The 17,862-nt window shown below is 48.0% G+C and overlaps 2 protein-coding genes across 3 annotated transcripts in view; both read right to left on the bottom strand.

The window, feature by feature from the left end:
* LOC137424638 (uncharacterized) overlaps window positions 1–17,862 on the bottom strand; it is a 48,572-nt gene that overhangs the window by 30,424 nt on the left and 286 nt on the right. The window contains exon 2 of one of the 2 annotated variants that reach the window (XM_068112316.2): window positions 16,210–16,314. The exons of the other annotated variant lie outside the window; for it this stretch is intronic. Within the exon in view, the coding sequence (XP_067968417.2) occupies window positions 16,210–16,314 (105 nt within the window). The remainder of the gene's footprint in view (window positions 1–16,209; window positions 16,315–17,862) is intronic. 2 annotated transcript variants of the gene reach the window in all.
* On the bottom strand, window positions 16,365–17,857 carry LOC144889191 (uncharacterized; the record flags this gene model as incomplete). The annotated part of the gene is made up of 2 exons (XM_078769165.1): window positions 16,365–16,376; window positions 17,093–17,857. Coding segments are annotated over 2 exons (777 nt in total), but the record flags the coding sequence as incomplete, so codon positions are not given.

The raw sequence follows: 17,862 nt of genomic DNA, 5'->3' as shown, positions 1-17,862 counted from the left end.
GACGAAGCGAGGGGTACCAATGCCCAAATTGGGAAGTTAGACAAGAAATTTGGGAAGTTAGACAATAATTTTGAGGGGTTAGACAACGGGATAAAAGAGGTAAAGAATGGGTTAACGGGGGTGGAAACAGAATGGCTGCCCAGGAGAATCAGTTAGAGGGGGTGAAAAATGGGTTAATGGGGTTAGAAAATAGGATGGAGGACAAATTGCGGGAGATAGGGGAGCAATCCGCCCGAGAAATTAAACAAATGGGAGAGCAGATAGAGGAGGTAAAAATCGGGGTAGAAACCAAACTGGATGCTCAGAGGGATGAATTGGGACAGATGAGGGCGGCATCTACAAAAGAAAGGGAGGAGATGAAGGAGGAGATACGACGAGGTGTGGGTGAGGAGGTCTCGGGGCTACGCGAGGAGGTAAAGCGAGGTGAGAAGCGTATGGAGAAAGAAGTGAGAAATAATACGGCAAAGTTACAAGGGGGAATAGAAGATCTGACGGAGGAGGTGGAACAGCTGATAGAGGGACAAACGAAGTTAGTGGAGCAGGTTCAAAGGAACACTGCAGTACTCGGAGGGTTAAAGGCGACACAAAAAGAAATTAAAAATGACTTGATAGCGACACAGAGGCAATGTCAGATGGTACGTGAGGAACTGACAATGAAGGTGGACGAGGTGACAGAGATAATGGAGACAAAGGACCGGCAGGTGAGGATGCACATAGAGACGGTCACGGTAGCCTTAGAGGACGAACTTGAGGGGGCGCACCGGGAGCTGAAGGAGGTAAAGGAAAAATTAGAGGAGGTGGAAGAGGGGGTGAGTGAAATTAAGAAGAGACGGAGGGAAACTAAGAGGGAGATAAAGGAGGAAGTCATGGAATATGTACAAGGTCTGTGTTCAAATCATGATGAGGTGCTCACTAACCAAATAAAAAGTTTGCAGGTGGCAAAGGAGGTGCGGAGACGAGGTACGGAGGTGAGTGGCAATGTATATGATGTGAGGAAAGCTTCAGTCGGCTTGGGGATTGGTTTGGATCCGGGTGTTCGTGAAAGGCCGTTGGTGAAGTGTGCGACAGGTCTGGTGTGCGAAAAAAGAGGTGTGCGAGAATGTCCGACCATGGGGTGTGTGAGGAAAAAGTGCACGCCGAGGAGTGAGTGTGCCGTCAAGAGTGAGCTGGTCGAAGCGCGTGTGTGAGGGGGTACATGGAAGCGCGGTGTGGTAAGTGTTACGGAGGAGGTAACGAAAGAGTGTGCGCGAGAGGATGCGCGAGAAAGGTGTGTAACGGACAGGTGCACGAGGAAAGAGTGTGCTGTCGAGAGTAAGGGTGAGTGCGCGGTCAAGAATGGAGGTGGAAGTAGTGAGAGTGATACGGAGCGTGAGTTGGTTGTGACAGGTGAGCGAGGGTGTACACCTGGAATGGAAGGATGCACACCTGGAATGGTAGAGCGTGAGTGGGAATGCACGCTGGAATTGGTAGTGAGGCACGTGGTTGGGTGTGCGGGTGAGAGCACACCTGTGATTGTCACAAAGGAGGTGACCGAGAAAGGGGCGCGAAGAGGTGTGTTGGTGAGGTGTGCGAGCGACGAATGTGTGCCAAGGTGTTCGGTGGTCAGGTGTGTGACCAAGTCGGTGAGCGGAATGAGTGTACCGAGGTGTGTAAGAAGAGGTACGACGAGGAGCATGGAAACGGCTGCATGTATGAGCAAGAAAGGGGTAGCGTATGCATGTAAGCGTCCAGGTGAAGCATCGACGGTGACCGGGTTAAAGGTTAGAACGACTTATAGCCGAATCGGGCCCTCGGTGCGCGTCGGGCAGCTTCGCGTGCCGCGAGGACCAGCGGGGATCCGAACCACGGCAGTTTCGAAAGAACCGCCGTACGCGATCCACGCTGTGCCTCGCTTGGAACGGCCGCGTCCGGGCTCCACTAGGCGGAGCGGGCAGCTGGATAGGAAGGGTCGTCATGGCGACCACGTTTTGTTGAGACGTGCCGGCAGGTCGAGATCGGGACATTGGATGGCTCCACGCCGAGGTGGTGCGTGGGATCTCGGCCCGGGTAAGCCCCCGCCCCTGCCCCGAATGCGGGACGCATCCAGCCGCCGGCACAAAAGAATCCGCGTTCATTGCTCGGCTGTACGAAGCCGGGCTGTAGACGTGAATTGGCGCACCGAGAGGATGTAATAAGTAGACGGATGATGATGGTAGTGATTTGATACGAAATTTATAATAGTGGGTAGAATTGGCAGTAAATGGAAAATTTTTGAATTGGTTGGAATTTGGACGAGCAAAATTGATAGAGAGACCCCCGATGTGGTGGGATGGCAAATCCACCATCCCTCACAAGTGGGGCAAAGGAGCTATAGTTTATGGGGTTGATGGCAGTGAAAACTAGCCCGGGTGGGTTAGGTTATATCGTGTGTAGGGCCCTAGAAGATGACATTAGGTAACGTTAAGTTTAGTTAGTGACTGATACCTGTAGTGGGGACGCAGGTTGATTAGTGTGGATTATAATGACGTGGGAGCGCAATAGTTTAAAGGGACGACTGGGAAGCGCAAGTTTCAGAAGGGAGTAGTGAGCTGAGATGATGCCGTGTGTTTGAGAATTGAACAGGTGTGATTGCACAGGTGTGCAACTGAACAGGTGTGTGGAGCAGTGTATGAGTGAGTGATGATGATGTGTGTTGTGTTGACCAACTGGTCCAGGAAGAGGAGGAGGGTGCAGGTGGCACCAGGTAGGATTGCACAGGTGTGCAACGACAGGTGAATGGAGGACAGGTGTATGGAATAGATGGTATGGAGTATTGGAATGGATGGTCGTGGAGTGAGTATGGTGGAAATTGTGGAGTGGAGTGGATGGTGCGAAGGTGTGAATGGGGGAAGGATGGACCCCCATCACGGATACCCGGGGCGGGTAGTGTAAGTGTTAGGTAGAGGGTACAGGTAAATTGTGGTTGGATATTGGCATCTGTGGTGCGGTTGGAAGAATGATGTTTGGATGGGTGCATTAGTGTTGTGGAAATGGCTGGGCGTGTAGCCTGTTAGTGTGTGTAGTTGGTTGGGCGCTCCACCACTGTGAGGATGTCGGCCAGGTGAGGCCGCAGGTGGGCTCTGGGAGCCGGTAGTAGTTGTTGTGGATGGGGCCCGAGGATCCGGAGGACGGACCCGGGTAGCCCAGTGCCAGAGGGCACCGAGAGGGGTGACAGAGCCAGGAGGGGCCTGCCCCAGTTAGATAGGTTAGGGTGAGGAGCTGGGTAAGCTCGGGTGGCAACTGCAGTGGTGGAGGTGTGCAGGTGGGTAGACCTGCTGGGGGAGCTACACGTCGCAGCCCAGAAATTGTGCGAGGGCACCGGGAGATGAATCGGGGGAGTGAGACCCCAAATTGAGAAGCACCACAGTTTGGTCAATGGGAATTTGGTTTTTAGAACCCATAGTGTAAGTGGCCAATGGATTGGCAGGGAAAGACCCCGGGTAGTGTAAAGTGTGTTAATGTCATTTAGAAAGTAGTTAGGATGAAGTCTCCTCGCACCATCTGCATCCACTCACCTGAGGTGACAGGTACTCCACACCATGCCATGGTTTAATTATTTTTATGATGCAAATGTTTGGATTGTGAGACGCATCATGACGTGGGTGTGACATTGTGCTTTGATGTTCCATCTCTGCCTCCTTATGAGGATTGATGATGAATTTGGTGATGGCAAATTTTGAAGTAGAGGGATTGTGGAGACGAATTTGGTATAAGGGAACTATGGGGAAGACGTGACAGTAGTGACGAATTTGTAAATGTGTAGATTTTTGTACATATGGGGTAAGGGCAAGGGTAGGGTAGGTGACAGGGGGGTGACGTACGGTAGGGACGAGCTTTCTCACTTCGCCCTCCGTACGCATTTCGCCTTGCATTGCCTTATTGATGTGTACCCTTGTGACCTTACCCCTCGCTCAATTGTCTTTCCCCTTTTGTCTCCCACATGACCTGTGCGCCACTGGGTGCCGAGGGGGGCGTGGAGCGTGCGTGGGTCGGCCATTGTGCGCCCGAAATTCCCAGAACCAGCTGTCTGCATCGATGCACCACATTATGGACCACATGTCTGTGGCCGAGCACCACTTATGGACCCCATGGGTTGGGGCATGGCCCCTCTGCTGGAACCGGCCATGAGGGCCCGAAATCTTGCTGGCGGACCTTGGCCACAGGGCACCGATGCCCCACAGGTGAACCACACGTAGTCGGCCCTGTGGGCCATAAATAAAGAAAATAAAAAGGACACATTGGGCACACTTTATTGCAAATAGGCCGCCAGTAAGAAAATGAAAATGTCAACATCTGGAAGAACAAATAATGATAACCAGCAGAGGGAGCCGAAGAGCAAGAGATCACCTGCAGGGTTAGGGGTTGTTGAATTTGTTTTATTGTTGAACACTTGAACAGTGATGACTGCACCGATTGGTGCTTGGGGCGTGTATTGGTGCGTTTTTGGGTGCTTTAATGGTGCGTTGATGCAGAGCAGACTGTCTCCCCCCCAGAAAGAACAATCACAGGTCCTGGGTTAGTTTTGTAAATAATGCTCCCCACCGTCAGTGTATAGTTTGAAGACCATTCCGCAATTCGGTTAACTGTGGGCGTAAGTCTGTTAGGCAGGGTGCAATGGAGCAGCGGGACACATTTATTTATGTTTTAAAACTGTCGCACTCAGGGTCAGGTTAAAAGTAGAGGGAACTACACCTACGTGTCACACTAAAAATAAAAGTTGTAGGCCCGGGACGTGCCTAAGAGGAGGAGGGTGCAGTGTTGTGGATATGAGAATGTATTTTTTATTTATTGTTGTGGTAAAATGTTGTTGTAAAAGGTTGTTGTAAAATATCACCCCTCCTCCCTCCGTTTGTGGTTGTATAAAGGTCAAAGGGCGTTCCCGTAGTTAGTCCATAAAACATACATGCAGGACACGATATATCTTTGTTGACAGTTATATCCTTATTATGTGTATTAGTGTAAGGCTGTGTCTCCCATTAATTGAAGTACTCCATTGCACCAGTGGAAGAGAATAGATCCCCTTTCCTTCCCATCCCCAAAATCTCCCTTTCCTTCCCATCCCCAAAACCTCCATTTCCATATTACATCCCCTCTCGTCATTGCTGAGCCCTCGATTCCCAATCACCTCCCCTCCAATAACCGCCATTGACCATGTGCTTGAGTCGGAGAAGAAAGGCGTGTCTCCACCTCGTCATAGCGGGGAGGAGGGGCGTGCCCGCCCGTCGTCATCCAGGGCGGAGCCCGAGGGTCGCGCGACCAACCAGGGCCGAGGTGAGCACCCCGATGGGCGTGTCCAAAACGCCGGCGGCGTAATCGCTGGAGGCGCTATAAAAGGCGCAAAACGGAAGTGAGTAGTGAGTTGGTCTGAGTCGGTTGCCAGAGGAGTTGGTCGTCAGAGGAGGGTCAGTGGTTGCGTTGGTTGCGGTGGTAAGAAGTCGGTGGTGAGAAGTGGTGGCGTCGAGTGGTCAGTGGTTGCGTTGGTTGCATTGAGTTGTCAATGGTGAGGAGACACCAGGGCCAAGAGAGAGAAGGTGCCAAGGGCCATTACCAGCAGTTGCGCCAGAGACGGCAGACGCGCCCTGAGCTGAGCCAGAGAGGCAGCGTTGACTCCACCAGGCAGCTTCAACCCGTTACCCCGCGGGGACCAAATAGCGGTGGCATCGGTGGCCGTCGAGGTCCAGCCGACGTCCCGTGCGGGATCAAGCCCGAACCATCTGCCCCAGCTGAACCTTCCCATTCCTCCTTCCAACATTCATTCCATTCCATCCTTCTTGTATACGTGAGTTTGTTTTGTTTGTTCTGTCCCTGGGTATTTAATTAAGTCTGTAGGTAAGCTAAAATTTGCACTGTGTCACCTGCGTCTTATGTGTTGTAAATAAAACTTGATTGCTCCTTTTTGCTTGTGTGTGTAAATAATAAACCCCATTACTCGTCTGTACGTCTTCTCGTTTTATTCCTTTTCCTCTTGCATTGCGTCGTTTTTGTCTTTTCCCTCATTGAGCAGCTACGGTGCGATACGGCCAAAGTTCTGGGTGAATCGGGTGAGTCAGGGATCCTGTAACGGTCGCGGCAATACCAAACCGCTCGGTAACTAACATCTTAAACCGCGATCTGTAACAATATATATATATATATATATATATATATATATATATATATATATATATATATATATATATATATATATATAAACAACAACAACAACATGCATTTTAAAGGCCATTTTCCCAACTAGAGCGGGGGTTAGCCTTGCGGTCCCCATGACAATGTTCTCCATTTTGCCCTATTTTCTGCATCTCTCCTTGTTAACCCCCTTGCCCACATTTCTTCTTCCACCATCTTTAGCCAAGTCTTTCTCGGTCTTCCCCGTCCTCTACTTCCTTCTACATTCATTTCGATCATTCTTCTCAACCAGTCACTTTCATCCTTCCTCAACACATGACCAAACCATCTCAACCTGTTCCTCTTCACAGCATCAATCACAGGCTCTATTCCCATCATCTTTCGCAATTCATCATTTGTCTTCCTCTCTCTCAACGATACTCCGCACATCCGTCGAACCATTCGCATTTCCACCCTTTCCAACCTTCGTTTCTGCTCTACGTTCATTACCCATGTCTTGCTCCCATAAATCATAACACTTCTCACACATGCAGGCAGCATACACCTTTCCCTTCAGCTTCAACGACACTCCCCTCATCATCAGCACGCCACTCAGTTCCCGAAACGTCTTCCATGCACATCTCACTCTAGCAACCATTGCCGAGTCTGATCCACCTTCTCCATTCAGCATGTCTCCGAGGTAGCAAAATGTTTTCACACCTTCCAGCTTCACGCCGTCTCCAAGATCCAACTCAACATTTCCTCCATCTGCAGCTCCCTCTGTGCACACCTCACATTTGAATGTAGCTGCCACACTGGTTAATGACCCTCTCAGACCACAACATTTTTGATGAACCCACTCAGCACACATTGTACATTGAATGGAGTTCACTCCGACACCCTTCCTACACACTACACAGGGCCACTTCCCAGTTCTTTCCACCTCACCACATGCTTTACCACTTGCCATCACCTTCGTCTTTCCGATATTCACCTTCAGACCTTTTGTCTCCATACATTCCTTCCACTTGTTCATCTTTTCCTTCAGTCCATCCATACTTTCCGCAATCAACACCAGATCATCTGCATACAACAACTCCCACGGTAAACCCTCCTTTACGTTCTGAGCCAGCACCTCCATCACAGCTACAAATAGTAGTGGACTTAGTACCGACCACTGATGCGCTCCCACCTTCTCCTCAAACTCACCACTGTTCCCGTCCTTCGTCCTTACAGCTGTGCGCGCTCTTTTGTACATTGCCATCACTACTCTGATCAACCATTCCTCCACTCCTAACTTCCTCGATGCCCATGTCAATACTTTGCGTGGAACCCTATCGAATGCTTTCTCCAGATCAACAAACCCAAGAAACAACTTCTTCCTCTTTTCCATGTACTTCTCCTGCAACTGCCTCACAATGAAAAGCACATCTGTCGTTCCTCTTCCTGGCATAAATCCAAACTGCATTTCGTCGATCTTCACTTTCTTCCTTATCCTCCTCTCCAACACCCTTTCCAATACCTTCATTCCATGCTCCAATAACTTTATCGCTCGGTACGAGCCACACTCCAGAGGGTCACCTTTCCCCTTGTATAGAGGGACGAGGGTACTCAGTTCCCAATCCACTGGAAGGCGGCCTTCTTTCACCACCAGATTACAGATCTCTGTCATTCTCTTCACACCCCAACTTCCTGCTGCCTTCAACATATCTCCCACAACTCCCGTCGGCCCTCCCGCTTTTATCGCTTCCTCAACTTCCTTCTCAGTTATCTTCTCTGCCGGTCCTAAAACTGGGTTACTCCCTATGTTGCCATCCCATTCATTCTCTGTATTCAACAGCATTTCCATATATCTTTTCCATCTTCCTTTAATTCCATCTGGGTCGACAACGATTTGTCCCACTTCATCCTTCAAGCAACTCACCCCCATCACATCACACCTCTCTTTCGCTCTCTGCTTTGCAATCCTGAATACTGCTTTCTGACCCTATTCCGAATCCAAGCGTTCTCCAAACATTTTCCTACATGCCTCCTGCGCCTTTGCTACCTCTTTCTTTGCAGCCTTCCTGGCTGACTTATAACTTTCATGCTCTGCTGTTTCTGCTCCCATACCCTTTGCCTTCTGCCACTCCTTGAACTTCTTCCTCTTCTCGTCAATCCTCTTTCCAACTTCATCATCCCACCACCATGTTTCCGAGTGCCTCGGTGGTCCTTTTGTCCATCCACATACCTCACCAACGGCTCCCAACAGAAGAGCTTTCATTGACATCCAACGACTTTCAAGCTCAACCACATCATCCTCGACCCTACTCAGCCTCTCTTTTAATGCCTCCCTTACTGTCACCTCTTTCAACCTCCACACCTTCATTCGCGGTTGGTACTTCACCCGCCGAGCTCTCCTTGCACCTTTCACCCTTATGTCGCAGACAACCAAATGGTGCTGTGAAACAGCCTCCTCCCCCGGGATCACCTTTGTGTCCCGTAGGTGCCCCCTATCTCGCCTACGCACCATCAGGTAGTCAACGGTTGTCGTCGACCCACCTGATGTGTATGTAACAAGCTTATTATCCTCTTTCTGGAACTGAGTATTACAAATCAACAAATCAGCTCCATCAGCAAACTCCAAAATCCTTTCACCTAATTCCATTTCTCACACCATATCTGTAACCCCCATGAACTCCGTCAAAACCATCCATACTCCTTCCCACATGTCCATTTAGGTCTCCTCCTACCACAACAACTTCCTCATCTTTCACGTTTTCCATCAGCTTCTCTATCGCACACCAGAACTTGTCCTTCTCTTCATCGCTTCGACCAACCTGCGGAGCATATCCCGAGATGACGTTCACCAAGAGCTTTCCAATCATCATTTTCACCATCATCAACCTATCACTCACTCTAGTCACACTCACCACACTGTCTACAAACTCCTCAGAAAACAGGACACCAACACCATTCACGCCCTCCAGGCACCCTTGCCACATAAACTTGTATTTCTGTCCCTGCCTACCCTTCACCATTCTCACACCACTTCCCTTCCATCTCGTCTCTTGCACACAACATATGTCCACTCTTCTTCTGACCAATACTTCCACCACTTCTCCTGATCTCCCTGTCATTGTCCCTACAATCCATGTCCCAAACCTCACAAACCGATCTCCACTTCGGGCTGTACCCTGCCCATATGTAGTTGTAATTGTCATGGTTCTCTTTTTGAGGCAATGTTTTTATGGCCGGATGCCCTTCCTGACGCCAACCCTCTTAGTCGTCTCTTACGACACGCAGGGATACGGTGTACCTATTCTAATCCAGGGTACACACTGGGAAACGTTTAAAACATGGAAATGCTGGGGGGGGGGGGGGGGGGGGAGGGGGTGGAGGGCGGCGTCAGCATCACGGCTGCGGTTTAAACATATTTAAATAATATTTAAACAAAACCATGAAATACAATCTGGGAAAAGTCTCTAAATGAGAACGTGGATTTGAGAAAGCAAGGAGCAGAGGTGGAAGAAAAACGAGATATAGGGGGCGGGGCACAAGTCGAGACGAGGAGGAGAGCGAACAAGCACGTGTCCGGGAGGAGAGAAAGAATTAATATAGAAATTTTTTTGTTGTTGTTTCTTTGTTTGTTCTGTTTTCAATACGCTGGACAAAGAGTAAGATGTTCGTGAGAGGTAGGGGGGAGAAAAGAAAATCAAAGAAACAAGCAAATACTATGAAGGAAAGAACCCATATTCACAAAACACTGACGGGGGGGGGGGGGGGGGGGGGGAGGGAGCCCAGAGAGATCAGGCCGCACGAGGCGCGAACAAAAAAATAACCGACTAATTACACACAAATTTGCAACTACAAAACCAAAACCAAATAGAAACACACAATAACACATACACAACAAAATACCCAGCGGAAATTTGACAAAGAAACGAACGGGAAAACACTCAAACTTTGATGCCGTGGAGAGATCGAAGCAAGCCTCGTCGCTCGAGGGACCGGAAGTGAAATATGAGTGAAATATGATATGAAGTGAAATAGATATCTAACTATAATTCACCAAATGTCGGTCCATCTGTCCGTAGGTAGGTACCGCAAAAACGACTGAACCGATCGCAACGATATTTTGGGTGGGTAATCCTGGGATCTCCTGGAGTAAAATAGGGTATATTGTTTTTCCAATTTCAGCTTTGGCCTCCAGCATTTTCAGGTTTGACTCCCGCATAACGTTATTTTCCTGGGTACCGCACTAACGGCTGCACCGATCGCTGCACAGCTGCACCGATCGGACTCGGTGACCTCGGACAAAGACCTTTTATAAGGACATGGGTTGAATCACTGCTTGAGAGAATGCCAACCCCCTCCCCCCCCCCCCCCCCCCCCCCCCCCCATCACGGTCGTCTCTCCAACTCACAATCCCACGAGATATGCGGAAAGGACGACCCAAAACCAATTATCTTCTTTTTGATTCGTATATAAACATCATTAAAAGTAAATAATGACCTCGGCCAAAGTTCAAACGACGTGGGTTTAATCTCTACATGAGAGAATTCCACATAGCTATTTGGGCGGTGTATAAGCCAACAGATCGCTGTATCCATCGATCTTGCCGAGGCCGTAAACCTATCGGCTAAAAATCCTTTTAACTGTTGACTTGGTAGTTTTTACAATGAAGGAAACATTAACAATGTTGTTAAAAGTTTATTTTGTGATTAATTTGTGATTATGTTGTTTGGTTGTTTGGTTGTTTGGAATGTTATGGAATGTTATGTTTGGAATGTTATGTTGTTTGGAATGAAAAAAGAGATATCGAGTTCAAGTGAATGACGACATGCCATGATGGTTTCTACTTTTGAAACGTGAACGTCGCGGATCACCATATGCAGATTCGCCACGGACCCACGATCGATGTTTCTATACGTGAGCGTACCCGTTTGTTTACGAACGGGTACGTTTTTCATGGAAGTCCTTCACGAACTTGCTGTCTATGTCTGATGTGCGACTGAAGGTGCCACAGGAATGTGAAATTTATTGGTTTCATGCTTTAGCGTTCGCCGCATCTGCATTGCCTGTTTGCTTCTGGCCTCCTGGTCTCACTTTGCTTCTGGTCTCACGAGTATATACAGACTTGGCATTTAATATGGATATTTTTTTTTTTTTGACTTGGGTTTACTTTCTTAACTCAGTATATCAATCTCGTGAGTTTCTTTTACACTTTGGTGATTTATTTGTTAAAGAACCATGTCACTGATTGTCTGTCGCAGCAAGAGGTCAACAACAGGATTATATCACAGGTGGCGTGGCAAAATGTAAGGACAGGTGCATTTGATGATTGGCTTCACAGTCGGGTATACAAGGGTTGTTGCGTTCTGTATTAGTGGAAAACGACTGCTGCACATCTACAAAAGTTATTGCCGCTTCCTCTGGAGATGGTCCGTCAACTCGACAATGCCATTTGTCATGAATTGGTGGCTTTACGAAATGACGGCACGAAACAGCGTGCTATTGCTCGGCAGTATGGCATCACTCAAGGTCAGGTGTCAAAGATCCTGAAACGAAATGCTCAGAGGGGTGTCCCTACACCAATACCGAGGCCAGGACGTCCCCGCAGAACCACAAGGAGGGATGATCGCCAGCTGCACCGGTTAGTCCGCAATGGCCGTACCAAGTCAGCTAATCGGCTTAGGGCTGAGTGGCAGCAACTGACAAATGTGCCTGTATCCAGAAGGCCAGTCAACCAACGACTGGTTCAAGCAGGCTATCGTGCCAGGCGTCCCCTGAGAAAGCCACGCCTGACCAGACAACACCGCCAGCGCCGATTGCAGTGGGCCAGAGAGCACCGTCAATGGCATCCAGGACACTGGAATCACGTGATCTTCAGCGACGGGTCTAGATTTCTGGTCTATCGTCAAGATGGCCATGTCCGAGTGCGCAGACAAGTGCATGAAGCCGACAACAAAGATTGTATAGTGCCAAGAGTCTAAGCTGGAGGTGGTGGGGTGACCGTTTGGGCTGCTTTTCATGCAGGGGGCAAAACTGACCTGGTTGTTCTGAATGGAAACCTGAACCAGTTCAAGTACAGAGCCATTCTGGAAGAAACATTGCTTCCATTTGCTCGTGCAGCCTTTGGAGGAAACTTTTTCTTCCAAGATGACAATGCATGGCCTCATCGTGCTCGCATGATCCAACACTTTCTTGCTGACCGTGGTGTAGAGCATATGGAGTGGCCTGCCATGTCCCCAGATATGAATCCGATAGAGAACTTGTGGGCAGAATTGACGCGTCAAATCGACAACTTTGACCAGCAGCCTGCCTCTGTGCGTGAATTGCAGCAGGCTATTGTCACTGCATGGCAAGCGATTCCTGTCCAAACCTTGGCAAATCTCGTGAACAGCATGCCTCGACGTGTACGTGCTCTCCTGAATGCTCGTGGGGGTTACACGAAGTACTGAACTGTAATTTTACTGTCTGTAATCCCAGTCGTAATTTAACTTTTGTTTTTGTTAAAAAAAAAATTGGCTAATGTGCAAAATAAAGAGATACTTCTGGAAAACGTACAGAAGTTTAACACAGTACTGTTCATGAATTGAGTTCGATATCAGTTTACATCACTTTCAAGGATCAATTTATTTGTTTCGAAATGTCAAATGTGGTTTTTGTTTCTTTTAAAGGTCACATTAACAAAATCTAGAATAATTTCAACATAATTCCAATGAACTTTTGGTTCTAAGTCATCTTGAAAAGTAAGTTCACCCCCACAAAAAAAATATTCCATATTAAATGCCAAGTCTGTATAACACCACTGCTTATATACTCAAAACCACCTTCCCCCACCATCTCAGATCATCCACAACCAAAGCTATGATATTTTATTTTATACCCACATTAATCCCCTACTCCTTTCTCTCTTCCAAGCCCACCCCCTTCCACATTTCCAGCCATTACCCCGCACGTGCAAAGCGAAAACGGGGTTAAGCAAAAATTGGTTCATTTTGTATGGCTGTCCGTCCATCTGTCTGCAACTTCAGGTTTATGATCGAGGAACAACTTGATTTCAATTGATTGTTATATTTTGAACACAAATTTGAAAACAAACCTGTAGTTTAGCAGTAATGTCTCTGGATTCGTCCCAATCGCACATGCGCAGAGAGGAGTGAGATTTAAAAAGAATACTCTCTGTCTGTCTGGCAGTCACACAAAATTGAAAATCACTCCAAACAGGAAACTTAGTGTTTGTTTAAGGACTTTAAGGTTTAAGGACATGTTTAAGGACACTATCCTGTTTAAGGACATCATATAAAAGACACAAACAACAGGTACGAAGGTCTAATGTAATTCGTTAAATAAGGTGGTGTAAAAGACAGTGCATCTAGAGCAGTAAAATTTGGGAAAAAATTTCTATATGACCTTTAAAATCTTTATTTTATTTCAATTGAGTTATATACTTCAACAATGTAGAACATAAATCGTCTTATTGGCATTTATTAAAACCTTTCGTTCAGCAGAACTGGGACAAAATAATACGGCAATTTAAATCATCTCGACCAATTAAATTTGCTGCTCGCAGACCCCACCCATGTCTTTTATTCTCAAGACTGCACAGGGGTGAGGTGTTCCCTGAACTCACTCGTTTATTATGGCATTCAGAGAATACATTCCACAAAAAGGTGGTGCAAGCATCAACTTGTGGTCTGATCCTACGTCAGCAGCAAATAACCTACAGAATGTGGTACTCATATTTACCAAGAGGAAATCATCATAATTCTGGTGAAATCCACGTGCACTTTGAGGATTTTCTGCTGTAACAGTGAATTCACCATTATGACTTTGTTAGCTGAGCTAACATTTAATAATCTCTCACCTCTCCTTTTCCATTTCGGCACAAAAACCAAACTTACCTAATCTTTCCCCTCCGGCATCACCAGTTTACTCCAACTGTTGCATCGGAATCTCCTATTATTTTACTAATAAAAACTCTTCCTGGTACTCCTTGAACAGCTGTCTAAAAACCACATCAATATTTTCATCCAATGTACTCGGTGCTTATCCTTGTCCAATTGTGCTATCACGCCTAATTCAATGCAAATTTACTTCATAATACATATATATCCGTCGATTTTCATGAACAGGAAAAAAAAATCATGCCTTTAAATTACACCTGGAAGTAACCCTCATACCCTGTATCCCAGTTAATCTTCATTGTTAACCATAAACTTTCCTCATACCCCTTGAACAAGATCATTCGAAATATTATCAGAGTACCCACCCTACAGACGATCTTGTTCCAAGCAAACAACACGTTCTTCTGACACATCCCTATATTTGGGCAGTGTATAGGCAACAGACTGCTGCCTCGATTGCTCCCAAAAATAAAAAGAACTAGAACGGCACTCAGCAGAGAGCATACCACCACCTGGTTGGCCCTATCACTCAATGGTGAAAAATCACTTTAAAAACATATGCTACGAGCTGGATCTGGATCCGGATCTTCACCAAAATTTAATCGATTCTTCCTTGTCAGACACACAACCTGTCCACCAAGTTTAGTCTAAATCTATCCATAGCTTTTTGAGAAATCCTGCTACGTATCGTTTTTGGCCCAGCTCCCAATGGTGAAGAATTACTTTTTTTAAATTCTAGTAGCCGGGCCCGAATCCGGATCTTCACCAAAATCTAATCATTTCGTCCATGTCTCATATGCTACATCTCTTCCAAATTTTGTCCGAATCCGTCCACAACTTTTTGAGATATCCTGCTAGGTATCGTTTTTGGCCCAATCGCCCAATGGTGAAGAATCACTTTAAAAATTCTAGTAGCCGGATCCGGATCTTCACCAAAATCTAATCATTTCGTCCTTGTCGCATACGCTACCTCTCTGCCAAATTTCGTCCGAATCCGTCCACAACCTTTTGACATATTTTGTAGACAAACGGACAAACAGACAGACAGGGGTGAAAACATAACCTCCATCCACCTTTGGTGGCGGAGGTAACAACAACAATAATAATAATAGCATAATATTAACTTTATTACAAAACAATATTAACACTAGTAATATCCCCCCTTCCCCAATCCCCTAGTAATATCCCCCCTTCCCCAAGGGGTTTTTCTTCCTTTGACAAACGCCGTGTTCTTGTGTATAAATACATCATCATGCCATTTTGTAGAGCCCCCTACCGGAAGTAAAAAAATATATATGATAACCACAAAAAATACGTACGATTACCTTTTTTAAACAGTCGTTTGTGGAGAGGTCGCTGCTGCTGCTTAACACTAACCTGAAAGGAGGAATCCCGACGTTCTTGAGGCATTTTATGCTTATATCGCATTCCCCACAGACCAACGGACCAGAGCCTAAATCTCCTGCACGCCATATACCCCAGACAGGATAATAAGATCCTTCCTGCCGCTTCCATAGACAGCGGGTGAACTAGTTATTCAAATATGATCGTACCGATTCAAGTGGAAAGGTATGATCTGATCTGAAAAGTCAGTTTCATACGTAACCACATTTCCCAGTGAATGGACTTAACTGCCTCCACCTTACAGCTAAAGAAGGGGTCACAGGATAACCAAAAGCCATGTGCACTCACCTTTCAGCATGCCACGCCTAACTTTCAACCTCGACCCAGGTGTGCACTGCCACCCTAGCTGCTGTTTTCCATAGCCGGAGGCCGACACTGCATAGGCCTTTGCATAAGGACGATAGCCGGAGCACCCATCTGCCAACACTGGTCCATCATGGACACGCTGGTGAAACGATTTTTAAGCACGAGACTCCCTGTTTCTGGTTCTGATGGACCAGACTCTGTTTTTGTTTTTGTTTTTTTGTTTGTACACAAAGTCAAGGCTCGGGGAAGAGCGAGAACACAGAACATATCAGGCCACAACAGGACAAAATCGACAGCAGAAAGATGGTAGAAATGCCAACAGCAGGGTGGACGGACAAACAAGGGTGCGGACAAACAAGGGTGCGCCAGTGGCGGTGCTGTTGAAGCACTTTCTTGGCAAGGGTTATACTAGGTGGTTTGCCATTGTCTTCCAGCAGTCGTTAGGGCAGTAATTTGGAATTTGTTCAGGGTGCCGGCAATAGCTCACCTACTCTTTGCGATGAACACCATGAGGTCTTTAACATCCACCAACTAATTCCGGCAGATGAGACGCTGGTACAACCCACTTCAAACTCCTGGAATCCTGACGGGGCTGAACAAATGTCCGTAAACAATACAGACAAGGACAACCAAGTCGGTCGGTCAGTCACATAACTATGGGCGAAGAAGAAGATTAGAGGGTGAAATGTCCAACCATGTGGCCAAGAATGTGGGGGTGGGGGGGGTCCAGGGAACCATCTCTCAAAGGAAAACTCATGTTAACATTGTCACAACAATAGAGGAAAGGAAGAGGGATGAAGCGTGGGTTAAGGAGGGTGGAGGAACATAAGATGAGGTGTGGGTTGTGGCGGGGTAGAGGTGGTGGTAATACGGTGTGGGTTGTGGAGGGGAAGAGGTGGTGGAATACGGTGTGGGTTGTGGAGGGGAAGAGGTGGTGGAATACGGTGTGGGTTGTGGAGGGGTAGAGGTGGTGCAATACGGTGTGGGTTGTGGAGGGGAAGAGGTGGTGGAATACGGTGTGGGTTGTGGAGGGGAAGAGGTGGTGCAATACGGTGTGGGTTGTGGAGGGGTAGAGGTGGTGCAATACGGTGTGGGTTATGGAGGGGAAGAGGTTGTGCAATACGGTGTGGGTTATGGAGGGGAAGAGGTTGTGCAATACGGTGTGGGTTATGGAGGGGAAGAGGTGGTGCAATACGGTGTGGGTTATGGAGGGGAAGAGGTTGTGCAATACGGTGTGGGTTGTGCAGACGAGGTGTAAAACGAAGTGTGGGATGAATAAAGGGTGCGAGATGCTCTTCCACGAGCGGAGATTTCCAAAACAAATAAAAAGGTGCGACGCAAGGTGTGGGTAAAGGGGAGGGGTGTGGTACGAACAGCGAAGTGTGCAGTGTGGAGAGGGAGACGAGGTGTGTGTTCGAGACGAGGTGTGGGTTCGAGACGAGGTGTGGGTTCGGGACGAGGTGTGGGTTCGGGACGAGGTGTGGGTTCGGGACGAGGTGTGGGTTCGAGACGAGGTGTGGGTTCGGAGACGAGGTGTGGGTTCGAGACGAGGTGTGGGTTCGGGACGAGGTGTGGGTTCGGGACGAGGTGTGGGTTCGGGACGAGGTGTGGGTTCGGGACGAGGTGTGGGTTCGGGACGAGGTGTGGGTTCCGGACGAGGTGTGAGTTCCGGACGAGGTGTGGGTTCCGGACGAGGTGTGGGTTCCGGACGAGGTGTGGGTTCCGGACGAGGTGTGGGTTCCGGACGAGGTGTGGGTTCCAGACGAGGTGTGGGTTCCAGACGAGGTGTGGGTTCCAGACGAGGTGTGGGTTCCAGACGAGGTGTGGGTTCGAGACGAGGTGTGGGTTCGAGACGAGGTGTGGGTTCGAGACGAGGTGTGGGTTCGAGACGAGGTGTGGGTTCGAGACGAGGTGTGGGTTCGAGACGAGGTGTGGGTTCGGAGACGAGGTGTGGGTTCGAGACGAGGTGTGGGTTCGAGACGAGGTGTGGGTTCGAGACGAGGTGTGGGTTCGAGACGAGGTGTGGGTTCGAGACGAGGTGTGGGTTCGAGCCGAGGTGTGGGTTTGAGCCGAGGTGTGGGTTTAGGAAGTAGGAAGAGAGTGTGTGCACCTCTATCCAAACGAGCCTTACGCCGCTTAC

This window comes from Myxine glutinosa, unplaced genomic scaffold (assembly GCF_964187855.1).
Source record: "Myxine glutinosa unplaced genomic scaffold, kmMyxGlut1.1 SCAFFOLD_1589, whole genome shotgun sequence".
Lineage (NCBI taxonomy): Eukaryota > Metazoa > Chordata > Myxini > Myxiniformes > Myxinidae > Myxine > Myxine glutinosa.
This window is presented reverse-complemented; position numbering and strand designations above follow the sequence as displayed.